This window comes from Parastagonospora nodorum, assembly GCF_000146915.1.
Source record: "Parastagonospora nodorum SN15 chromosome Unknown scaffold_8, whole genome shotgun sequence".
In the NCBI taxonomy this organism is placed as follows: Eukaryota; Fungi; Ascomycota; class Dothideomycetes; order Pleosporales; family Phaeosphaeriaceae; genus Parastagonospora; species Parastagonospora nodorum.
The window spans coordinates 1,162,091-1,186,661 of record NW_001884556.1 but is presented as its reverse complement, the minus strand read 5'-3'; the positions used below and the strand labels follow the sequence as shown (position 1 = coordinate 1,186,661).

At 51.2% G+C, this 24,571-nt stretch overlaps 10 protein-coding genes across 10 annotated transcripts; 5 read left to right on the top strand and 5 right to left on the bottom strand.

Moving 5' to 3' along the window:
- Window positions 1-953: 953 nt before the first annotated feature.
- On the top strand, window positions 954-2,774 carry SNOG_06010 (hypothetical protein; the record flags this gene model as incomplete). The annotated part of the gene is made up of 3 exons (XM_001796346.1): window positions 954-1,110; window positions 1,245-1,584; window positions 1,640-2,774. 3 exons carry the CDS (start codon window positions 954-956, stop codon window positions 2,772-2,774), a joined length of 1,632 nt encoding a protein of 543 aa, XP_001796398.1.
- A 1,467-nt stretch (window positions 2,775-4,241) lies between these two features.
- SNOG_06009 (hypothetical protein) lies at window positions 4,242-4,474 on the bottom strand (the record flags this gene model as incomplete). The annotated part of the gene is made up of 2 exons (XM_001796345.1): window positions 4,242-4,407; window positions 4,434-4,474. The coding sequence occupies 2 exons, from the start codon at window positions 4,472-4,474 to the stop codon at window positions 4,242-4,244; spliced, it is 207 nt and encodes a 68-aa protein (XP_001796397.1).
- A 693-nt stretch (window positions 4,475-5,167) lies between these two features.
- SNOG_06008 (hypothetical protein) lies at window positions 5,168-5,844 on the top strand (the record flags this gene model as incomplete). The annotated part of the gene is made up of 2 exons (XM_001796344.1): window positions 5,168-5,366; window positions 5,525-5,844. 2 exons carry the CDS (start codon window positions 5,168-5,170, stop codon window positions 5,842-5,844), a joined length of 519 nt encoding a protein of 172 aa, XP_001796396.1.
- A 663-nt stretch (window positions 5,845-6,507) lies between these two features.
- On the top strand, window positions 6,508-8,444 carry SNOG_06007 (hypothetical protein; the record flags this gene model as incomplete). The annotated part of the gene is made up of 3 exons (XM_001796343.1): window positions 6,508-6,995; window positions 7,055-8,166; window positions 8,219-8,444. 3 exons carry the CDS (start codon window positions 6,508-6,510, stop codon window positions 8,281-8,283), a joined length of 1,665 nt encoding a protein of 554 aa, XP_001796395.1. The 3' UTR covers window positions 8,284-8,444.
- A 421-nt stretch (window positions 8,445-8,865) lies between these two features.
- SNOG_06006 (hypothetical protein) lies at window positions 8,866-9,418 on the bottom strand (the record flags this gene model as incomplete). Its single annotated transcript, XM_001796342.1, has 2 exons — window positions 8,866-8,973; window positions 9,290-9,418. The coding sequence occupies 2 exons, from the start codon at window positions 9,416-9,418 to the stop codon at window positions 8,866-8,868; spliced, it is 237 nt and encodes a 78-aa protein (XP_001796394.1).
- A 1,323-nt stretch (window positions 9,419-10,741) lies between these two features.
- SNOG_06005 (hypothetical protein) lies at window positions 10,742-11,176 on the bottom strand (the record flags this gene model as incomplete). The annotated part of the gene is made up of 1 exon (XM_001796341.1): window positions 10,742-11,176. The coding sequence occupies one exon, from the start codon at window positions 11,174-11,176 to the stop codon at window positions 10,742-10,744; it is 435 nt and encodes a 144-aa protein (XP_001796393.1).
- Window positions 11,177-12,612: 1,436 nt separating this feature from the next.
- On the top strand, window positions 12,613-13,830 carry SNOG_06004 (hypothetical protein; the record flags this gene model as incomplete). Its single annotated transcript, XM_001796340.1, has 2 exons — window positions 12,613-12,826; window positions 12,983-13,830. The coding sequence occupies 2 exons, from the start codon at window positions 12,613-12,615 to the stop codon at window positions 13,828-13,830; spliced, it is 1,062 nt and encodes a 353-aa protein (XP_001796392.1).
- A 183-nt stretch (window positions 13,831-14,013) lies between these two features.
- On the bottom strand, window positions 14,014-15,365 carry SNOG_06003 (hypothetical protein; the record flags this gene model as incomplete). Its single annotated transcript, XM_001796339.1, has 2 exons — window positions 14,014-14,675; window positions 14,723-15,365. 2 exons carry the CDS (start codon window positions 15,363-15,365, stop codon window positions 14,014-14,016), a joined length of 1,305 nt encoding a protein of 434 aa, XP_001796391.1.
- Window positions 15,366-16,558: 1,193 nt separating this feature from the next.
- On the bottom strand, window positions 16,559-20,922 carry SNOG_06002 (hypothetical protein; the record flags this gene model as incomplete). The annotated part of the gene is made up of 11 exons (XM_001796338.1): window positions 16,559-17,227; window positions 17,278-17,590; window positions 17,638-18,343; window positions 18,391-18,639; window positions 18,698-19,010; window positions 19,056-19,186; window positions 19,369-19,577; window positions 19,745-20,340; window positions 20,453-20,507; window positions 20,559-20,746; window positions 20,797-20,922. The coding sequence occupies 11 exons, from the start codon at window positions 20,920-20,922 to the stop codon at window positions 16,559-16,561; spliced, it is 3,555 nt and encodes a 1,184-aa protein (XP_001796390.1).
- Window positions 20,923-22,518: 1,596 nt separating this feature from the next.
- Window positions 22,519-24,280, top strand: SNOG_06001 (hypothetical protein; the record flags this gene model as incomplete). The annotated part of the gene is made up of 2 exons (XM_001796337.1): window positions 22,519-23,597; window positions 23,743-24,280. 2 exons carry the CDS (start codon window positions 22,519-22,521, stop codon window positions 24,278-24,280), a joined length of 1,617 nt encoding a protein of 538 aa, XP_001796389.1.
- Window positions 24,281-24,571: the final 291 nt, after the last annotated feature.

The window sequence follows — 24,571 nt, the reverse complement described above, 5'->3', positions numbered from 1 at the left end:
AATATTTCCGCAGGTATGACAGCATGAGAGCAACCGCTCTTGAGCCACCACGTGGCTGACGTATAAGCCGGGATTAATTTTGGATCGTACTTTCAGTGATTGAGGCTTCTGCATGTCAAGCTTATCTCAGAGCTTGGCGAAGAGCATCAATTCGTTCGGAGCGGCAGTCCTAGCCAAGCAATGACATTCCACGACTTAGCTCGTTGCGATGGTCTTCCTATAGGAGTTCAGATCGTTGCCACGGACGTTGCACTGCAGTCTGCGTAGCTTACAATAGATCTCGGTGCGACCAACTACTGTGTGTGGCTTTGTATGTACTGAGGAAGAGCAGCCATAGACTTTCGAATTCAGCCAATTGCCAAATGTGGCTATGTGCGTGCGGGGAAAGAAGAGCTATAGACACACACCGATCGAGGCTCCCAAGATCCGAGCTAACGTCGTTAAGCCTATTATTGCTCTTCGTACAACGTATCTTCAGTCAAAGGCGCCAATCAACATCAAGAACTCAGTCAACCCAACTAGTTAAACCTTAGCGTGCACTGTTTCGCGATTCTGATGTTTGTGCGTATCTGAGTCTATGTTTCGACGCGAGATCTCACTGCAACTTTTTATATCTCGTTGGAGAGCTGTTGCTACGGTCGCATTCATGCGTAGTATACTCTCCAAAGAGGGCTGGCATTTTGGATGAAGAGTGGTATATAATGCATCTGGCTGCAAATTCGAAATCTTATCATCCGCTACGGTATGCACACTCCTCACAATAACTACTCCATACTTCTATTTCCAACATGGATCTCGCACGATACTTCAGCACGGGGCGGAAAGGGCAATCTCAACACCACTCGCCAGACCAATCAAGGAATGGCAAACAAAGTTGTCTTCCACTCCTTGCCAACCCCATTAACGAAGATGTCCGGGAAGTTCTATCGGGCAGTTTCGCGGACCTGGAAAAAATGAATAACACAACATGCATCAGTGGCACCTCAACTGAATCTCTCACTTTGGGGAGCAACGGCAGGACAAGTCGCGACAACGTCATCATCTACAAGCGGCATCACGAAGCCAGCAGCATCGAGCTATTCTACGATCTCTTCTTTGTCGCGAATCTAGGTAACTAAACATAATCAAGATGTATAGATACTTGCTGACTGAGCATAGCATATTTTACCGCCATGCATCAACATACAGATGCACAAGGTATGTCCGCAGCTTGAATGACACGTGCTACACTAAAATCTCCCCAGCACTGATCGACTACCTCAAGCTCTTCACCCTAATCTGGTTCACCTGGCTCAGCACCACGCTCTTCGACGTGCGCTTCAGCATCGACTGCGTGTGGAACCGCATCCACAAAGCGATCCAATTCGGCGTCTTCACCGGCTTCGTCTTTGCCGGTCCCGTGTTCGACAGATATACCCCGACCAATGTGGCCACATCCTACAGACAGTTTGGCATTGTGTTGGTCGTCAGCAGAATCGCAATCGTCATGCAGTATGGGGTGGTTATGTGGCAGGGTAGGATGTTCCGGCAGACCCTGGTGCCGCTGGGGTTGAGTACGGCGGTGCATGCGATGGCAGCGGTGGCGTACGGGATTACTATTGGGGTATATCCTAGGGGTGCAGTTGGGCTAGAGGAGCAGGTCGTTTGGTAAGTTGGCAGCATTCCTCTCTTGGAAGTATGCTAACAGGCTATGTTGGGTGATCATTTCCATCGTGGAAGGACTCCTAATCTTCCTCATCGCCATCATCTGGCGAATTGTCAGCTTCAAGTATACGCATTTGATTGAGCGATTACAGCTGCTCACACTCATCATCATCGGCGAGGGAATCATCGGTATGGTGAAGAGTGTAGCCTGCATCTTCAAAGGACAATCGGACAATAACTCCACGGAAATCGGAACAGTCGTTGCTGCAGTTGTTCTACTTTATCTTCTCTACATGCTTTACTTCGACCAGCTCTCCCACGACCGATTCGGCACGGTGCGTCAGCAAATTTGGTCGCTCCTACATTATCCCCTTCACATGGCGATACTCTTATGTGTGGAAGGCAACACCTCGCTGATAACCTGGAACACATCTGTCCAAGCCCTCAGATGGATGTGGGATCTCGCGCCCGACTTCTCCGACCCGAGCGACGGCTTCGACAGCACCAGCGATCTCCTCAGTAGCTTGAACCGAAGCATGTGGCAAATCGACGCCCGCTTCCCAATGAAATACTGGAACGCGACAAACAAATGGCATAGCAACTTCACCGCCATCGAGAACTACACAGCGACATATGGCTTCCGATCTGATGAGTGGAACAGTCGCACTGGCGAACTCATACGCTCCATCTTCGATAACGCGCAAGTCTTCGTCTTCGAAGCGCACGCCGATACCCTGGGCAAACTCAACGCTGTTTCCGCACCAGCTACGGATCCTCGCCAACGCCTCGAGCGCATTTATGCTGTTTTCGACACCGCTGTTCTGCAATTTTACATCGGCGCTGGCGCGGTCTTACTCGTGCTCGCGGTGATGTACTGGTTCAACAAGCTGCACAAGACGAAGTACGAGTTCGGCGAGATCATCAACCGCATGGTCGTCGGTTTTGCGCTGATGATCGTCGGGGTAGCGACTGTGATTGGGAACAAGTCGATGAGTGGGTTCAAGTTTGTGGGGAGCGCGTGGATTATTCCCGTGGTGGTGTTTTGTTATGTCGCTGGTGAGAACTCTCATGCACCTCTAACGATGACTTGGATTGGGATACTGACGGGGAACAGTACTGTTGATGGATAACTTCCTGCTTGCCATGTCGTACCACACCTCGCGTCGTAGAGCTGAAAGCGACGATGACGCAGACCACATCGAGAAATCCTCGCCCCGCGCAGATGATTTGTCCACATCGCTCAGTCGAGTCCAAACCGCGTATAGTTCGCCTTCTCGAAGCTGTAGTCCAACGCCGCCGAAAGTCCGCTTCGATATTCCGGCAAAGCAAGTTCAGACTTCGGCCATGCCACGAGATGACGCGAGCAGAAACTTGTCACAACATAACAGATCTGCTGCGGATGCGATTGGGGGTTTGGGGATGGTGGATGTGTCTGTGGGTCCGATTGAGCGCGAAATTGGCCAAGAAAGAAATAGTAGAGAGTGTACGTGTAGGACTAGAGATGATGGCGCGGATGTATTGCGCGATGGAGGGGATCATGCGCAAAACATGACGGTGAAGGATTTGTGAAATAGGGTGTTAAGAGGTGTGGTGACTTGGTTCGATGCATTTGATAAGCGTAGCGCTGCATTTCCCGGAGTTGGTTCTGATAGCATTTTCGCGCGATAGGATATATGATATGTTGCCTTGACTATGTCTTTATACATCAGACAGCAACTTCTAGATTACTGCTAATTAGACCGATACCATGAATCTGAGGAAGACTTCCGCAGTAGCCGGTCAGAGCACCGCAACTACCTCACATCACAGACACTGAATTTGCTTCATCTCCTCCAAGCTTGTACGAATGTCCGACACATAATGCCTCTATTCTTGGTGTAGAAGATCTTCCATCATGATCAATGTCCGGGTGATGAGGCTCTGCTGGATTGGCATTCGCCCATATTCGAAGCAGAAAGGACTAGAGATCTCCTGCTTAGCTTTCTTTAGTACTTGCCACAGCTTCTGAAAAGAGCATGGAAGACAAAAATATAACTCAGACAAAGAGAAGGCAAAGAAGGACAAGAGAGGGTCATAGAGGAGGGAAAGGACACTAAATGTTAAAGAGCTGAAACACCTTAGTTGCAATGCACCGTACACTAACACACTGAGCGGACCCTCGTTGAAACATGCAGCGAATGGCAAGACGCGACTTTGAAATTCGAGTGTAGTCATGATGATGACGGATACAGAAGACCATACTCGCGCCATCGTTCGAGGCCACGATCGAAGATTTTCCATGGCGATCTTCCGTCTCACTGGAACTTCCGTGATCGGCAATCGCCTCAGCGGCACGCTTGCCATGCGAAAAAGCATCGTTATGATTACCGCCTCGGTTGGATCCAGACGCTTCACAGCGTTCACAATAGCCAAATGTAGCCAGCGTTTGACAGATTGTTGAGGGGCAGGTGAGCACAAGAACGCCTCCATGCAGACATCGCATCTTCTATCTGATCGTAGATATCTTATCAGTGTTCAGCCGCATGTGCGGAGAAAGCTGTACAAGATGCTGCAGGTGTCGTCCCTAGCGCGTCAAAGGGTGTGGCGGCTATGGCGACCTAGAAGCCGGGATCGTAGGGCTTAGCGATGTACGGTCCTGCTCCAGGCTCTGTGTGGTACTCTGGTCTCTGGAGATGTCCGATCGCAGGGTTGAGGTCGCCTAGATTCGCGTGCTTTGCGATTCTGAGGAGCCTTGGTCTAGAGACTGTAATCGCTCGCCACGGACTTTGGCGGTGTACGTAGCCACAGACCCACAACGAGTCGCGGAACACTCATCGACGAATTGACGCATTTTGGATGCAGAAAGCGACGAGGTGAAGGAAATAGGACTTTGAAGTCACGAGTTGAGTTGTCGCGTGCCGGCAGGCCCGCGGGTGTCGCGTCAAGGCGTGATCGGCAGAGCACCCAAGAGAGAAGTCATGACGGAGTCACGTTGCTGCTGACAACGGACCTGCAAACTTCTCTTCATCGCTACATAGTGGCTTCACCTCATCACGACCGCGGTGTACCTTTTCACCTCATAGATTCTGCCTCGTGTCTACAATTTATACACCACTTTTGCTGCAGAACACGGTATGCATTTTCATCAGCCCCAGCATGCAGGCACTTTTCATTCTGCCAACTAGTGTCAACAACTGGCTGCTACGGGAGGCTGAGCTTGCAGATGTCTTCTAGAAGCATTTAGGCAAAGCACTTATGCACGAGTGGCCCTTTACTCGACACCGGTGTACGATTGTGGTTGCAGCTCTTTCCGCAGCTTGCTGACTAGCTGTCGAGAGGCAACAAGTACGGCGTCCACACATGCAGGACATTGGCCGCCTTACCTGAAAGCAACACAATCTGTGCTACATGGGCAAGTAAGGCAGACTTGACGGACGTTTCACATTGGTCCCAGTCCAACACCACACCGAGTCGACGTATTCCAACATTGAGCATACTCGAGTCAATCACGGATGTATGGGACGGTACTCTGTACGTACTGAAAATGCAGACAGTCCACCCACGGACCCTTAGGACAAGCAGGGCTCCCAGCTCTTGCATGCCTTGGCTCTTCGGCTTCCACGAGTGCGGCTGCGCATGCCAGACGCTCGATGCCGTCATCTGTACCGGACTCTGCTCGACTACTGGACGCACATTGGACAAGGGACCTTCACCTTACCGTGCCACTAGCTCAACAGAAGCTCGTGCGCCATTATTCTCTTTCTTATCGAAAACAGCATTCAAGGGCCGGAACTCGCTTCGCGGCCTCAATTAGGCACGCAGCTCTCGGGACGGTATCATGCGACCTCTTTCCAACAAAAGATGCGAGGGCCTTTGCTGTGCTGCTGGCGCTGCGCCGCAGTCAAAAGCAAAGCTATCCTCGATGTCCAGATGCAGCCAATGAATGTGACAAATGGTTCACTTGTGCGAGATACGAACAGCGAGGGCAGGGGTTCGCGACGACCCGCCAGCATCTCCGGATACGCCTGGACACCTGACTTTGCGGAGTGTTTCCCTCTGCATGTGCTTGGAAGGGAAATGTATCCACTGCAGAGTAGCGGAGGTCTCCTAGCCTACAACCCGCGAGACTGGATTACGTTTCCCACGATGTCTACCGTATGGGATTGTGGGTTTGCTGAGGATCTGGACGTCTGGACCCACGTCGCAAGGCCCGGTTCCTGATCCAGGCGCACGTTTTCATCCAAGGTAAGCGCGCTCGAAGGCAGTCTTTAGCAACCAGGCAAGCTATCGCCCAGACTGCGTGACTAAGGCCACCGCCGACACAGCTAGCAGGACGGTGTTGCGCTGATTCGCACGCGACAGGCCAACGAGCGGGGTCGCGGGCGCAGTGGTGAGGCCGGGGTGTGATGAAAACTCTGTGCCGCTGCCGACGATCCATGCCCAGAGCCATGGGTCCATTTACTACTCTTTATGCCGTTAGCCAACTCCGGCCGGCCAAGACCAGCCCTGGAAAACGGCTAACTGCTTTCGCTCACTAGTCGCATTGCACGCTCACCACCGTCGGGAGCCCACTGCAGGGCTCAGGGCTCTGCACCATGTCCCGCGTTTGCCTTTTGGTATAAAGCCTGTGCCACTCACCCCAGCGTTCCGGGTTGATAAGGGCGTCCCTCAATCTACCACTGCTCCTCCGCCCCTCTACGTCCACTTGCACAGTGCGACTACATTTTGTAGCTCCGGCTCCCTCCTCCCCCACGCAATTGATAGTCGATTCCTTTGCGCCACTCGACTCCCAAGCAACTATCCTCAAGCGACACTTCCTCAAGCGACCCTCTCTGCCACTGCGACAACAACCGGCTCCCTTTGCGACAAAAACCCTCTGCAACCATGACTGAAGAGAAGAAGTATTCCGGCGAGTTCGTCAGGGAGACATATCCCAGCGACCATGATGTCCAACAGGGCTCATACACCGACAACTCGGATGACCTACAGCGTCATCTTGGCAATCGTCAGATTCAGCTGATTGCCATCGGTGGCTCTATCGGTACAGCGCTGTTCGTAAGTGTTGGCGGTGCCCTCAACAAGGGTGGCCCCCTAGGCATGCTCATCGCCTACTCTGGATACTGCTGTATCATTGCTCTGGTAAACAACGCTATGGCCGAAATGGCCACCTTCATGCCCGTCTCTGGAGGCTTTATTCGAATGGCAGGTCACTGGGTTGATGAGGCGTTCGGCTTTGTTGCTGGATGGAACTTCTTCCTTTACGAGGCACTGCTCATTCCCTTCGAAATCACCGCTCTGAATCTTGTCCTCAAATATTGGCGAGACGATATTCCTGTAGCCGCAGTCTGTGCTGCCGTCATTGTCTTATATGGGTAAGGCTTCACTACATACACATCTGCAGTTTTGCAGGAAACAGAGCTAATTCCCGCAGTTTATGCAACATCCTTGCTGTCAAAGCATACGGAGAAGCTGAATTCTGGCTGTCAGGTGGCAAGGTCCTCTTGATCTTGATCCTGTACCTCTTCACATTCATCACCATGGTCGGTGGTAACCCCCGGAAGGATGCTTATGGCTTCCGTTACTGGCGCAACCCCGGCCCAATGAATCCCGCAGGCAACGGTGATCTTGGACGATTCGAGGGTTTCCTCGGAGCCCTCTGGGCTGCCTCCTTCTGTGTCGTTGGCCCCGAGTACATCTCCATGGTTTCCGGCGAGGCCAAGCGTCCTCGTGTCTACATCAAGAGCGCCTTCAAGACAGTCTACTTCCGTTTCGGTGCCTTCTTCATCCTTGGAGCCCTTTGCGTCGGTGTGGTTTGTGCGTACAACGACCCCGAACTCGTCTCGGTCCTCACTGCTGGCGAGAGCTCTGCTGCCGCATCACCCTATGTCATTGCCATGAAGAACCTCAACATCAACGGCCTTCCCCATCTTGTCAACGCCCTGTTGATCACCAGTATCTTCTCGGCTGGAAACACATACACGTACTGTGCTACCCGTAGCTTGTACTCGCTCGCCATCGAAGGTCGTGCCCCCAAGTTCCTGCGCAAGTGCACAAAGAACGGTGTCCCGATCTACTGCTTCGCCGTCGTCATGATCTTCCCATTCTTGTCGTTCCTTAACTTGTCGGACTCGGCCTCCAAAGTTCTCACATGGCTCACGAACATCATCACTGCTGGTGGTCTCATCAACTACATCATCATGTGCATCACGTACATTTGCTTCTTCAGAGCTTGCAAGGCGCAGGGTTTGGACCGCAAGACTCTGCCATACACCGGATACTTCCAGCCTTACGGCACGTACATCGCACTAGCCTTCGAGGTCGTTGTCGTGTTCGTTTATGGGTACAGCACGTTCACTGGAAAGTTCTCTATCGAGTCGTTCTTCACATACTACACCATGCTCATCCTCGCTCCCATCCTGTTCATTTTCTGGAAGGTGCTCCACAAGACCAAGTTCATTCCCGCCAGCCAGGTCGACCTTGTCTGGGACGCTCCTCTCATTGATGCGTACGAAGCGTCGTTCACAACACCTCCCGTGTCTTTCTGTGAGTCCCACTCCCACCCTGCTACTACGTTCCGAGAACTAATCTTTCCCAGGGACCGAGATGCTCCAGCTCGTTGGTTTCAAGCGAGGGGTTGCTGTAGATAAGCGCGCTGTCTAAGTGCTCTTGTACGGATCGTTCTATACGCACAACAGACAGTTTGTGCAGAACACCCAAAGCGATTTGCTATTATCTTACGATTTGCAACGGTCTGATGACATTCATTGACCATTTGGAGTTGCCTTTTTAGCGCTGACTGAAATCGATACCCCATTCGCTCTATTCACAGTTCAAGTCTTCGCAAGTGATAACCACCATTGACCAAAGGATTCGAACGATTCCATGCGACCATATCATTCCACGCGACCAAGTTCCCAAGCGACAATTCACACTGCTATCGAATACTGTTCTCAATTGTTGATGGACTAGTACCATGGAGATGACGGCCCGTGGCAACGATTCCTTTGCGTGGCTGCAATATGAAAATGTTGGCAGATCAGTCTTCTGGCTCTGCAGACACCTTCCCATTGGAACAAATTAATTGGTCCATGGACAAGGTACTGACAATGCTCTCTACCACATTGCTTCGCGTCAATGCCACGGCCATGGAGGCGAACCCATCAATCGCAGCTCGTGTTTTCGGACATAAATCAGGCCATTGCCAACGGGTGATGGCGTCGTCCCGCAGCAGGCCAAGCAATCCTACCTTCGGCTGCGGTCTTGTCTCGCCAGCACCTCGACCTTACCTCGGCGCTTGGTTATCATACGCGCATTGATGCCAGCCGATAGCGATACAGAACTCGCAGAAACCTGGGATTTGTCCTCAAGCATGATTCCGCGTGTTACATCACTGATCGCGTGCCAAACTGAGTGGTCCATCTGCAGATGAATCGGTGGTCATTGTTAACCAGGGACCTGGTAAGACTAGCACAAGCCAGAGCGTATCGCGCTTCTGTAAGGTCTTTCCTACTATACAGGTCAGCATCGCTCTCAATACCCCGAATCGTCGATGGCATCCGGCCATATCTCACCCTGGGGGTCAAACGAGATCTGGCCACCACACTATCAATGGGCTGGCACAACCGTTCGACTTAGTATCAAGCCCACACATACGCGTCGGACGTACCCCAGAGTTCCACAAGCCTGGCTCTGATAAGGAATTCGGTGCCTTGCAGCCGTCCCCTGATTGTACCAAATCGTATCCGACCTCATTTTTGCGCGAGACGAGGTCTGATTTCCCCGCGTTTTCGGACATCCCGAATACTTCCGCAGTACCAGTGGCTTGTCCCGCAAGCGGATCCGCACATCATTACCCGTCAGCGCGAGAGATAGTGAAGGGCGGGATCACGGGATCACTTTGCGTAAAAGAGACTAGTGTGCAGCCACCCCCAAACGCCTTTCTTGCGCCTCAGCTGACACTTTGCCGTCGGAAAGCCCAATGGTTCTTCGGAGAAAGAAAGCGTGTTATCAGCAGATGGGAAGTGAGCACAGTCTCTACCGGTGAACGATCGCAGTTGCGTACGATCAACGCCCGTAAACCCGTGCAGGATGACTCTGCCGAGCCAGTCACATTTGAAGAGCATTTGTTTGCTGTTTCGTAGAACGGCAACTACAGAAGTACTGTTGGCGGCTTCATCCACCATTACTTTCACAGAGGCTTCAGTTACGCCAGCCTATGCTGTCGAATAGATCGGCAAGAATATCGGATGGCAAAAACACGACGCATCATTACAATCACACAACCACCAACATGTACTGATCGTTCAAGGATGTCTCTCCGCCCTCCACATATCATATCGACTCTTCGGACTTGGTGGAGGCACGCGAGTGTGTGTGGATAGAGCTCCACCCAGCCTCAGGGTCTCCATCCAGTCCCTGTTGATCTTGGCTGATACCGCGAACGCACAGCTCACAACATGGCAAGCCCACCAAACCGTTACACCAGCCTTGACACCAAACAATAGATAAGCAAACATTGGATAGATATCAGCAATTTCGCGTCCATGCGCAACTGCAACTTTATCTCTGCGCGCTCTCCCACGTCTCCACAGTCTTCAAACGAACGCACTGTTGTTCGGCTAAACTTCTCGGCGCAACTTCCCCAGCCATGCATGCCTTGCGTGCAGTTCCTCCAAATAACGAGGAATTCGGTCCGATGTGAGGCGCGCCGGTTGGAACCAATCACTCGGGTGTACGCGAGCCTGGGCTGACGTAGTCCGCTGGGCGCACGCCCGGTGCGGCTGATTGCAAGCTTTCGCATTGGGGGGCCTGTGCATGCCCAGGTGTGGGGCGCGCAGATTGGTGCTCGGTGGCTTGGGCCGAAGTGCGCGATTTCTAGAATGCGTGCAGAATGTACGGGGGTATCGGTGGTGGTGGTGGTGGTGTTGTTGGAAGTGCGGTCATGGATGTAGGCGCGAATGTTACAGATGTTTGTTATGGATAGAATGCTGCAGGGGGCTTGATGCACGTGACGGCAAATCCATCAACATCGACGTGGGGTTTGGAACTTTGGGCTTGATGGAACAGAATGAATGGTTCTATGGAATTCAATAGCATGCAATGTTAAAGACCGCCTATTCTATTGCGTGACGACCATTCGCGCCGGACCACTCACTCCAGCATACAACTCCCACACAAACTGCAGCCCAAGCGACAGTAGCAGAAACGGGACAACAATACGCCCCAGCACACGTCCCCAAGACACCCTTCCCTTCTCATCAGATCCCTCAACAACCGTCTTGTAGCTCAGTCGTCCTAGCCAGACATGCCAGCCCAACAGCAAGACAGTCGCAATGAACACGCTAGTGTAGGGCACAGCTGGCTCATACGGTGAGCGCGCTCGTCGGCTCAGGAGTTCGTAGACGTCGTCTAGGGATTGGACGATGCGATGCATCAGAGTGGGCACGATGAACATTGCGGCCGCGAGGGCTACAACTTCGAGGAGGCGCATGGCGAGACGGAGGGGAAGGTTGGCGGTGCTTTTGTGGCGTTGGTAGGATGACAGGTTGTCCATGGCTTCGAGGACTGGTTGGAGAGGATGGGGCGTTGAGAATGGCCAAGTGATGGTTTCTCCAGGACGTGGTGTGCGAACCAAAGAGGGATGTGTGAAGGCTATGGGTGTATCGTGCAGGTGAAGGCGTGACCCGCAAGTGTGTATATGTGTGATCTTGCTGTGTCGTCTACGCTAGGCGTAGTATCTATCTCAATTCGGGGTTCGTAGCGAGTGCTTTCCAGTATTGAAGTTCTCCCGGATGCTCAATTGAGGTCTGCTCTTTCTCGAGTGGTCACCTGACCGATATCGTGACGCGCTTTGCTCTTTCTGTAGAGTTCTACTCCCGAAGCTCCTTGTCCGCTTCTCCTTGTCTTTCCCCAAAGGCCCAGAATAACGAATGTATGTCTATAGAAATAGTGGGCACAGGTGGTTGATTCTAGAATGCGCCGCAATGTAGATGAATCAGGAGATGTTGGGGGTTTGTCCTCCGCGCAAGACACGCGATGTGCCCCACTTCGAAACCACGCTAGCCGGATGTGTCGATTGAAGCATAGTTTCCTTCGACACAATACCTCATTGCTTCGACTTAAGAGCAGAAATTCGATATCGCTAAGAAAGAGTAGCGTAGCATTTTTGAACGGTACTTCCTTCCCAAACTGTATACAGATGCGATGGAGATCATGGACAACGTTATCGACCGCATAGTTTCGGTGCAACGCCGCAAACTACTTATAGTGAGTACACATGTGTGTCCATTGCAGATGAGTTCCTATGAGCTATCGTCTAGGAAAGCAAGGTATGCGACGTCAATCTGGTTGTATGGAAAACACAAGTTGACTTTCTATTGCCGGATTCACGTACTTCTTGATCGCATCCTTGCCTAGCAAATCCGAGCATGTTCAGTGCTCTTGACCGAGTGACAGGTGTGTTCCCAAACAGCGATATGGCATTTGCTTGCAAAACGTTTATTGCTGGCCTCTCCGATCGCACTAGCTACCGGTACCCCACCTGCCCCGCTTGACACGCCCTCACTTGTGCCTTCTACGACTCTTAGGTGTCGCTCTTGGCAAATCATACATCCCATCACGAGAGCTTCGAAAAGCTGACCCTCAGCTGCTATATCGCCCTTACTTGGACATCTGTAGCGCCGCTGTCTCTTGCCTAATATTTACCGATCGCATCTCTTAAGTCTATCCTCTACTGTTTCAGTGTTCTCCACCGTACTACACAACTAGGGATATCCAACTATAAACGACCTATTAACGACCTACACGTATCTAGAGGCGCACCAACTCCGATACTATACTGTTCTTCACGACTGCAACTGCAACCACAACGTTGAGAGCGTCCAACGATCGCAGACATAAATCGCACCTGGGACACTTCCTATCTGGTCGGTGTGAAGCCAAGACCGCGACCTTATATCATTTTGAGCCAAAAGTCCTTTGACTTCAACCATGTGTCGTTGGTTCGCCTACATATCTCCTACAGAGCCATGTCTCTTGTCCGACGTCCTTATCACACCTGCGAACAGCATCAGCAAGCAATGTTCCGAGCACTACCTACCAGGGCTTCTACCTCATAAGAAGGACAAGGACCTTGATCATACATCCGATGAACTTCTCCGCATGCGCAACTCGTTGCTGAATATGGATGGATTAGGCATTGCTTGTAAGTGACATGCCACTCCAGTGATCAATTGTGTTCAGATGAACCACAAAATAGTCTGACGTTTGTTGGTTTGTGCAATAACACTGCACTGCCCAGAGGCTCAGAGGCTCATTATCTACTTCAATGCTCTTCAATATATACTCATGTCGCTACCAGGGTACACTGAAGCCACCTCTTCCTACGTTAAGCACGTCACTGGCCCCCGTCCCGCCCTGTACAAATCCCAAAGTCCGCCCATCAATGACTTCAACTTCAAATCGCTGTGCGAAAACACAGAAACACGATGCGTGTTCGCACACATCCGCGCCAGCAGTGGCAGTGTTGTGACACAAGTCAATTCGCATCCGTTCGTATTTGGCAGGCATATCTTCATGCACAACGGTGTCATTTCGAACTTCTCTGCCATACGCCGCGACCTCACTGATCTCCTGTCATTCGACGCGTATTGTAATATCCTAGGATCTACGGACTCGGAACATGCAGCGGCATTGTACATGACGAATTTGACGAACCATGGAGACAAGAAGAGTTGGGACAAACCATATTCGCTCAAAGCCATGTTCGTGGCTATGCGCAAGACCGTACTGCAGATATTGCAGCTCCAGCACGACAAATTGGGCGAGACGAACACACCGAATTCTCTCAACTTCTGCACGACAGACGGCACGAGACTTCTTGCCATTCGCTTTCGCAATCATGCGTCGCAACAGCCGCCGAGTCTGTATTGGTCCGAGTTTGCGGGTCGCACACTGAATACGAAGTACCCGGGTCACCCCGATAGCAAGGATATCGTGAATGAAGATTCAGTACTAGACGAAGGCGAGAAGATTGGCAAGCACACGATTGTCGCATCCGAACCGACGACGTACGATGAGAAAGAGTGGCATCTGATCTCCCGAAACCACGCTTTGCTCGTCGACGAAGACGGCGTGGAGAAAGAACTAGAGATCGAATACAATGACGGACTAAACGCGCGAGACCCGAAGTTCGACGCACAAGCCTAGGGGACCTGGTTACTCGCACGAGGTGGCTAGGGCAATAATCCGAGTATATTTGCTAGAATTATATGCAGTGCCCGTCTTTATAATATCTTACAACCCAGTTGCCGTATGAGACCAGTGTTAAGCATGTGCTGCCCTAGCATACTGACACGACGAAATGAAATAAAACAAATTAACGACCCGTCTCTAGACTGAACGGTAGGTACCCGCTCCGTCGCTTCTGTCCAAGACTCCGATTCCCTCGAAGGTCGCGCCGCTTCCTTTCCTCTTCACTTCTTCGGGTACGCCTAGACCCATCTTCTCCTTCATACCGAATTGGCGTTGCATTTCTTCTTCGCGCTCCAACTCTGCTTCGCGTCTTGCTACCTCGACGTAACGCAAGCGCTCCGCACGTGCTTTTTCTTGTAATTCGCCGAAGGGATCGAAGCGCTCACTTTCAGGGTTGCGGAAGGGGTTCTTCACCCAGCTGCCACGGTCTGTCAGTGTGGTCGAGCGCGGTCGGCCAGCTAAGACATCGTATGCTTTGTTGAGCGGTGGGTCTGCGAAGGGGTTTGGCGTTGGTACAGGCTGGCCCATGGGGAAGCGAGATCGGTTGCGCTCTGTTGATACTGTCTCTGGACGGATGTATGGAGCGGCCCCGAAGAGTGATTCGCTTCGATCGGTGGAGCGCGTAAGATGTGATCCACCACCGCCGAATCGAGAGTCGCTGGCGACATGTGCTGTTTCTGGAGCGACGAGAGACCCTGTATTGCCCGGATAGAAGGGATCGTCGGGCAAGCGTCGGTTGTATTGTCGACGCTTGCGACGCTTGATGAAAACAACCGCTGCGACGATGATGGCGAGTGCACCTGTCATGGTCAGAAATGTATAATCATAATGTGCGGGATAGTCTTACCTATGATGCTGAGGGTAATGGCCGCCGCTGCACCACCCTTGGTGATCATTGTCCTTTCTTCTTGCGGAGAAGATTTCTGCGGCCCCGCATTCTGACCAGCATTCTCTGATTGTGCGGGAGGTGATACTTGGTTATTCGTTGGAGCAGCAGCGACAGTTGCTGGGTTCGCCGGTCGGGTGGTGGTGGTCATAGAAGGTGAAACTGTGATTTGAGGGGCAGCAGCAATATTGCCCTGCGACGAGAAGCTGACGGCGAATCCAGGCCGAGCACCTGAGGGCACACCTGGTGCCGCCGTAGTAGATGGAGCTGGGATACTAGCAGGTGCGCTGGATGATGGCAACATAGGTTGGCCAGAGGAAACTGCTTGCTCTCCTGCAACTGGTGATTCTGGCTCCTCCGGCTCTTCATCATCATCCGACTCTGAATCGTCGCTCTCGGATGCCATTCCTGCTGTCGACGGGCTACTCTCTGGGGAATCTGGACTTTCTAGACCCTCATCTTCCTCCTCTTCCTCTTCCTCCTCTGCTTCCGGTGCCTCTGTTGGTCCAGGTGCTGGAGCACTGCTTGCGCTGGTGGCTTGTCGACGACTGCGCCTTGGAATGATCTTTACGGGCGCTGGCCGACGAAGTTGGTAACGGGCCATATTGATGTGTATTATTACGAATATTTCTGGTCTGTACTGGTAGACCCTAAGGGTGACTGTTCAATGTAAAGAAAGGTCACCAGGACTACGAATCGAAAGAGTGAATCCGGTCAACGGTGTGTAGTAGGTAAGTATGGCCTGACTTTCGCGGTGCGTGAACGACCAGGAAAGCGGAGAGAAGGAAAGTTACTGAGGATGGGCACGCCAATGCTTTGAACGCGGGTGGCGCCTTGGAAGCTTGTCGCCTGGGGCATTGTTCTCGAGCACGTATTGTCTCCAAGATGCTCATGTGGGTCGCGACTCAATTAAGCTCCGGGGATTCGGTGTTCTGATAGCTGTCGTTGGAACGGGGTTGCATCTTTTTGGTCGAGATCCGCGTCAAATGGACTGAGGCTGCCATGAGCCAAGTCGCACAGCGTGGGATCAACACAAGCACCCGACACAGTTTAGAAAAGTGCAAGTTGCTTTGATTGCTTTCTCAAGGGTGCTGTGGTGGTTGCAGCTTGGTGGTTGGCTGCTACGAAAATCTGAGACATCTTGGCGGTTTTGACGAGCCATGATGCAGCACAACGTGCTTCAGGCGATGGGCGGGTACCGCTGTGTCAAGAGAGATAAGAGCCGATCTTGGCGGAAAGGCAAGCTTCGAATGATCTCCCAATTTTGTTTATGAGAAAGAGAAGAGATGGATACTTCGCGCATAATTGGGATTGTAGCTCATTGGGAGCTAGAATGCCATGGCAGCCACTCCACGGCGGCAACCACTCGAGGCGCGCTTCGTTATTATCGAGACATTCTCCGGGGTTGAATTTGACACAGTACAGGCTTCCTGGGGTTGCGACACCAGTGGCTGTCAGTATGAGGCTTGACGGGGGTGAAGCGGAGATGTGGCGGGCTCACCGGATTCCGTGCACTGGTCCCTGATGACATAAGCCTGGCCTGCATAATGCGACCACGGCACTTCCCTCAGCCGCATGGAAGAGAACACAAATACTTCTTCTAGTCTCCAAATAGATACACTATCCAGCCCAACCACGTCATGTAGAACCTGATGTCTCCTCAGATGCAACCTTACGATGAATGTCGTATGCGTCGTCGTCATGGTCAAGTGATATCTTGCTACAATAATATTACAAAGATGTACGGATACTAAGGACTCTATAACACCAACAAAAGCCGGTTTGGGGCTCCCTGAATCAAGCTGGTATGCTGCGATCGAGACTTTGCCCTAGGCACATCTCGTAGTATACACCTCGCTTCGACAACAACTCCTGATGAGTGCCAATTTCAAGAATTTTTCCCCTCGCAAACACCATAATGAGATCAGCACCTTTGATGGTGCTTAGACGGTGAGCTACTGCGACTGTCGTTCTTCCGCTCTGTGCTTGTTCCAAGGCAGCCTGTACTACCCTTTCAGACTCTGTATCGAGCGCAGAAGTCGCTTCATCAAGAAGGAGTAATCGCGGTTCACGTATCAGAGCACGTGCAATCGCAATGCGCTGGCGTTGACCTCCAGATAGCTGCGTCCCTCTACTTCCGCACATGGTTGCGAACCCTTCGGGCAAGGAAGCGACAAAGTCGCTAATGTTGCTCTGCTTCGCGGCTGCTTCGACCTGAGCATCCGTAACGTCTGTCTCCATCCCCATGGCAATGTTGTCGCGTACAGATCCCTGATACAAGACGGGCTCTTGTTGCACAAGCGCAACATCTCTGCGGTATTTCCTGGGACAAAGATGTTGCAGGTTGGCGCCATCGCAGGAAATGCACCCAGAGACTGGATCGTAGAAACGTTCGAGAAGCGAGATCATGGTCGACTTTCCGCATCCGCTGGCACCGACTAGTGCTATGAATTGGCCGGGACGAGCCTGGCGGTCGTCAGTAATTGCAACACTTTCAAAGGGGGATAGTATCTCACATCGATGTTGATCCCTTCCAAAACCTTCGCATGCGGCCTCGACTCGTACGCAAAAGCGACGTTCTGTACCTCGATGTGCGCCGGCCCTTTGGCATCATCGCCTTCAAACGGTGGTTTCGACGAATCTTCCTGGACAGCAGGCTGCTGACGCCGCAGCCGGAAAATGTAGTTCGCTGCGGTAGCAGATTTGGTAAGACTGGATGTGTAGGAGAAGAATTGTGCAGCTGCCTCTCCGGAGAATATAACGCCAATAAAGACGATGAAGAATTGTGTCGTGGTGTACTCGCCATTGCTTATGAGTTGGCCGCCATACCTGCGAGACGTCAAGTTTTGCCGGAGAACAGGAGACGGATAACTTACCAGAAGCCCAAGGCCATTGCTAGAAATGAAATGGACTGGGTGAGTGAGTACCAAAACATAGTCCACACTAAGGCTTTGATCGACTTCCGCGCAACACCTTGTAAGCGCCCTTGATATTTATCAAGAATGTGTCGCTCCAGCGCAAGACTTGACACGGTACGAATGGCTGATACAGCTTCAGATGCTAGAGCGGCGCTACTAGCAAATCGTTTGCCGGTGTCTTCTTCCAACTTGAACTCAAGGCGGATGCGGAGATAGCCAGAGAATACAATAGGTATCATCGCTCCGAAGACGACGGCCAGACCAAGCTTCCAGCCAACGACGATAGCGAGGATCGAGCTGGAAAGGATGTTGACGATGTTGATGCCGATGAGCATGATGTTGAAGCCAAGAAGTTCGGCCATGTTGTTGGGATAGTTCGAGAGGTTCGAGGCTAGCGCTCCACTGGCATTGGCTTCATCGTCGAAAAAGGCCATGTCTTGCTTTGCAATCAGTTCGAATATCTCATGTCTGTACCTTCTAGAGACGTGCTGTGCGACGATATTGCTGACCCAGCCAACGGTAGCAAATACCATAAGGATGCCGATCGCGATTATAAAAAACATCAGAGAGTAGAAGTCGCCTTGATCAACCCCTTCACTTGGCGACAGTTGGAACGCTCCAATCACCCGTGAGAACAATATGGCTTGGGCTGGATACGCCGCACCTATCATTGTCAGCTTCAGGATCGCAGTCGCAGTGTGCCATTCTTACCTCCAGCGATCGTCGCGATAGCGAGAATGATGAATAACTTCCAGAGATGGCTCTGCTCTTTTAGTACAATGAAGATGCAGCTGATCAAGTTAATGTCTGCGCCATTCTTTTTAGAATCAATGGAGACTTGGGGCGCGCCCTGTGTCTGTGTCTGTGTTCGAACAAGGGCGATTCTTTCAGCGGTCTTCTCTTCGGCTACGACTTCATCACCCTCAGCTTGACCAAGATCTTGTGCGTTGACCAAACGAGCTTTGAGAGTGGATCAGCCTTTTGTTGATATACAAGTATTGTTCATCTCAATGCTTACCATATGCTTCGTCGAGTTTCAACAGCTCCTCGTGCGCACCCTGTTCGACGACGGCACCATTTGCGATGACAGCAATGTTTTCGGCCGTTCGTATTGTAGAAAGCTTATGGGCAATGACGATGGTTGTGCGATTCCTTGAAACCCGATCGAGCGCTTGCTGAACAATCTTTTCGGCTTTGGGATCGAGGGCGCTCGTGGCTTCATCGAGGAGAAGTACTGTCGGCTCGGAGACAATGCTACGTGCAATGGCAATTCTTTGCTTCTGTCCACCCGAAAGATTCATAGCGCGTTCGCCGAGCTGAGTGTCATAGCCCTGTGCAATTTAGCAGTGGTCCGCAACCTCAACGCGAAGACGTACCTTGGGAAGCTGAGCAATGAACTCATCAGCATAAGCATCTTTGCATGCCTTCTCGATCAGAGCACGCTGCTCGACTTCGGGCAGGTTTGCCTTATCTGTCCCAAAGAGCCCAGATGCGACGTTCTCATAGACTGTACCAGAAAATAGCACAGGCTCTTGCTGGACAAGGCGGATATTCGTTCTCAACCAGGTCAAATTGAGCTCGCGAATATCGATACCGTCAAGGGTTATTATTCCACTAGGCTGATCGTACCATCGTTCTGTAAACGAAACATCAGTGCTGATTTTAATAATTGGCACACAAGATACATACCGAGAAGGCCGATAACGGTGGATTTTCCAGAACCACTTGCTCCTACCAAAGCGGTTGTCTGGCGTGCTGGTGCAGACAATGTAAGTCCATTCAAGACAGTAGTGTCTGCTCTTGCAGGATAAGCAAACGTAATGTCCTTGATTTCAATTACTCCGTCGCAAGTCTCCGGAACGATCCCTTCATCGTTCAATGGGTCAATCTCCGATTTTCTGTCAATCGTTCGAAACAACTCCTGTGCGGAGGAAGATGCTTTCGCAAAAGTCATACCATTAGGCGCTACAGTCGTCATTGCTGTGGCTGCAACGATCACTGCAAATATCACCGTGATGCTATACTGGTCAGCTGTGCTATATCAGAAAGTCGTAACGCAACTTACACATCACCACTCTCGCGGATCTCCCCGCTAAAGTACATTCTGATACCCTGCCAGAACGCCAATCCGTACGCTGAATACACGCAGAAGAACTCGGTCGAAAATAAGACAGCGAATACAGGCGAAAGCTTCATGCCAACCACCATGGCTTCGTCCAAGAACTTGTCGAATTTGCGCAACAGCAAAGGGTTGAGCCAGAAAGCATGCACTGTGCGAATGGAAGAAAAGACTTCTTCAGCCAACAGACCTGCCGTTGAGTAGATTTCGAGTTGACGGGACTCGTGCTTGGTGGCAAGGGTAACACATATGCCCACTACCACTACGATGGTGGGAACAACGCATATAGTTATCAGCGTGAGTTTCCATTGAACGGTGAATGCGACAACGAATGCCGATACAAAAGTGGACACTGCTTGGATTGTCATGCTCAACTTTTCAGAAATCCCATTAGATGCATTATTTCCGTTCGTCGTTGCCTGAGTAGTGACGGATGCAATAGACTCGGAATCGAAGTATGCGATGTTCTGCCGTAAGATATGCTTGATGAAGTCGACCCGGAGAGCCTTGGTCGTTCGTATAGCGGCAATTGAAATGCATACCTATGTGATGTGAGCAGCTGCGATTACTAATAAGCTTCTCGTGAAAAGATGCTGAAATGCATAGGTCTGGCCGGAGGAACAATCGGTGTAGTGATCTTGTTGAGCAACTTACTGAGTGAATGTACACCAACGCAAATTTCGCAACGAAGAGGTATATGAAGTACAGTCTGGTACATGTTAGCTACATCATTGAAATGCCAGAAGTGTGCTAGACTGACGTGAATTTGTTCACGTCTGCGCGGTATGTTGCTGCCGAAATTGCGCCAGTACCGAAACCAGTGAAGCTAGTCACGAATTTACCAAATACCAAGTTCATCAACGGCAGCAATACGCCAGCAGCAATGGCTGCAACGAAAGCTACGATATTGAGGGTCCAACTCAGCGCATCGGCGTATGTGAAAATACGCTGTGATATGTCAGCCATATCTTCTTGGTATAGCGCTTAGAGAGACTCACAAAGTAGGGGTTCATCCCGCTTCTCGCTTCATTTGGTCCAATCTTGCCGTCATTTGTAGGTTTCTTTGCATCGTCGCTTTGACGCCGTATTGGCGACGGCGAGGGCTCCTTCTCAGTGAGCGACATGTGTAGGAATTAAACTGGTTAGCTGCGTGTTGCGACAACTCCCTTCAAACGGGTGTGCACGCCTGTCAGCTATAGGTAGACGTGGTGGTTGGACGGGGCCCGCGGTGCCCGGAACCTCAGACCCCTGATTCGCGAACGATTCGCGATGGCTTGGTGAGCCGATGCGTGCATGCGTTCTCAAAGGGTTTGGTTGTGCATCGATCGACGTCACCGTTTCGCGATTGCGCTCGGCGCATTCGATCCTTGTAAGCATCACTTCTTGCCTTACATAGTCTTATAACCGATGCTAGGAACCTTTGCAAACTTACACAAGATCAAGCCAACGAGATGAACGGACGTGTTGAGCCCAACATCTCATTTCAGTACTGAAGCACAGAACAATAAGATACTGCCAAATAAGCAGCGTTGGATAATCTCTTGATGTGCACCATGATTCTTCCCAGTGCTGGAGAAATTGTGTCGCTGTTGCCTGATCGCTGAATTCAGCTATTGATGACATAACCATCTACTAAGATTCGGCGTTGCGGAGCTCTAGAGATGCGCGCCCGAACTCTCCTCTCACAGTCGCACCTCACTCGTGTTTAGCGGAATTCGCATTCACAAGCCACGAGTTCAAAATGGACGATGGAGATGACATCGATGTTTCGCACGATGGCTCTGCCTCTAAGCGTGCTGTATGCAGATCCAATCCTTTCGTATCGAACCAAGGCTAACAACACGTTGTAGTGTGACTCGTGTCGAAACAGAAAGTCAGTTCATGAGGCAACTATGTATGCCCATTTTTGACATGTCTTTCAACAAGAATTCGATGCGATCGCCTTATGCCGTGCTCCAACTGTAAAGCAAGCAAATTAAGTGAGTTTCATGCGGAATGCAAACTCCAACGCAACTGATTGGACAAGCTTGCACCACAACGGCTCCTACCCAGAAATCTCAGCGACAAAGAGTGCATATATCCGAAGAATAGTGAGTCGACGCCATGAAAATATATATATAGCAGTGTCATATAGCATCTGGACACCATTCGTTGCGATCTCTGCTACCATACATAGGCGTCATAAAAGCTAGCTAACATGGAACACAGCGAAAAGAAAATTGATCGCATAGAAGACCGACTTGCAGGCATTGAAAATGTCCTGGCGAGCCTTGCTACGAAACTTGGCGATCTCGACTTACGAAGAGACTCAACAGAAATAAGCAGCCAGTCCCGGTCGAGCCGTAGGACGGCTGGCAGGAGCCCGGGAACTTTGGAAGAGGCAGGCACGCCAGCACCTTTCGAGGGTGAAACAGCAATTGCTAGCCAGTCTGACTATGCACGAGAGCTACTGAGGAAGGCTGTCGGCAGTACTCCTTCCATTGAGCAGAACGCCGAAGTAAAGTCTGCTTTACATGCACTCAACGAATTGGCCCCACAACAAGGCCAAGCCCCATCGTCTGCTAGCTACTCACTGATTAATCATTCCTTCGCAGAGCTAGACCCAGAAACACTGGCCAAACCACCTTGGGATGCGGTAAGCAATATGGTGGATGAGGCGAGCAGTAAGTGGTTCAGACAGATTGTGTTCAGTTGTCCTGACTATAGCAGAAAATCCGACGATGTCACTTGCTCTGCTGTTTCCGTTTCTGCAGATGAAGAATTTGAACGACATCATCTACGATGCATACTACAACCCAGGAGGATGCGGCTCTACTCGAAGAATGCTTGCGTATGGCATAATACACATCATCGTCGAAGAGTACGCCATTTACCCCCTAGAAGGGATGAACAAGGAAGATAACATGACCTACGTCAGCCAGTGTAAACTTCAAATGGAGGTCGCAGTGAGCCAGCTCGATATCTTCATGGTCGCGAGCTACGAAAACATCATGGCTTTGATGTTAGGCGGCGCATGGGCTGTTGAGATGAGCCGACCGTCGCTTACATCTGTAATGGTTGGCACAGCGGCAAGGCTCTGCCAGACTTTAGGATATCACCGATACACGACCTATGCCAACGACACCGAAGAGGACCGGAACAGCAAGCTGCATATATTCTGGATGATATATATGTTTGACAAGACCATGTCGCTTCGGCTAGGTCGGGCAAGTTTCATCCAGGACTATGATATTTCTCTGCCGTTCTTCGGTGATAGCCAGCCATCACCGGGGAGTCCTGACTCGAAGCTGATGCTCTCATACTGGTGCAAAGTTGCGCGAGTGCAAGGCCAAACATATGAGAAGCTGTTCAGTCCGGCAGCCTTTCTTAGAACTGCAGAAGAACGAACCCAGACAGCAATCGAACTGGTGAAAGCAATGAATCAAGCATGGTATGAGCGAGGAGATGCCCGAGTTTCAGACATGCCAAATGGACACTGTATTTCAGACGTTCAAGACCAGCATGCAACCACCAACTTCACTGGTCCTAACGAGACAGAGCTGCCATCGAAGCGCAAGCGCGGTGCGTCGCAATCGCCTGCTGTCGGCAAGAGCCAGAAGGGTACACTAGCAGAACTGGAGGACGTGTTCTTCTACTCGGACGTCGTTATGCACTACTCAACCTGCTCGTTGATACAGAGAGCAGTCAGTCCAGATAACGTCACCTTCAATGATGAATGCTTGGAATCAGCCCGGGCGGCTCTTGTGGCCCACATGCGGTGCAACGACCGGTTTAATGTTGCTGGAAATGAATACCTCTGGTCAGGTTATATTCATTGGTCAATTCTACAGGTTCATAATCCAAGATCATATGCTTCATCACAACGGCTAACGAGGCGAACAGGCACCCTTTACACCGTAAGTATCTCATGGAACCATTCTGCAGATTACTAACATGTGTTGCAGCTTCATTGTGATCGTCTGTAACCTCATCCAGAACACAGATTTCACAGATGTACCATCTCTCGAGGACTTTGTGAAGAGTCTTGAGGCTTGCCGCTCCCTCTCGGAAGGTGCGGACAAGCTGTACAAGATGTGCAATCTTTTCCTCCGAGTTGCAAAACTGTACTTGCAAGCCAAGTCGCAAGATAATACTACCTTGTCGCAAACCTTCTCACAGAGCCAGCCAAGCTACTACAATTCCGCGGATGGATCTCAGTTCGACCCCAACTACATGACAGACTTTGACCCTTATCTGAGCGCGTTGGGTCTCATGCCAAATTCAGCTTGGCCAATGTCGAACTACGGGACCGCACAAGCAGAAGGCTTCGAAACCTACACACAGAGCCAGAATGTGGGTGGGGTGACTGGTTTGGAAGTTCCCGGCATGGGGCTTCCCGGCGGAGGCCAGCACCCGGTCCAAGACTGGTTTTCAGGTTCAAGATACCTGATGGGTAGGATGGAAGCCGGCGATGATTTGCAGATGCCGGATCTTGATCTTTGAGCGCGCTTTGCTACTTGATTAAGAAGTCGTACACTTGACAAAGCAGAGTCATGAAGCTCATACAAACAAATAGATACCCCACTCTTGATAGAGTTTCGAGCTCCGCCCGGTATTGTGGCGCTAGTCCAGGGCTGTTAGCACTGACGCGACGTGATTGAAACCTTATCCCCACACGTCAAAAACACTTCATGCCTTGTTTCTCGCGACTACATGCTGAATCCTAGTACTACAATCTGAGGCAATTCGGCAGTTGCTTCGCTAAATCCAACTACCATGGTGCAGTTGGACCAT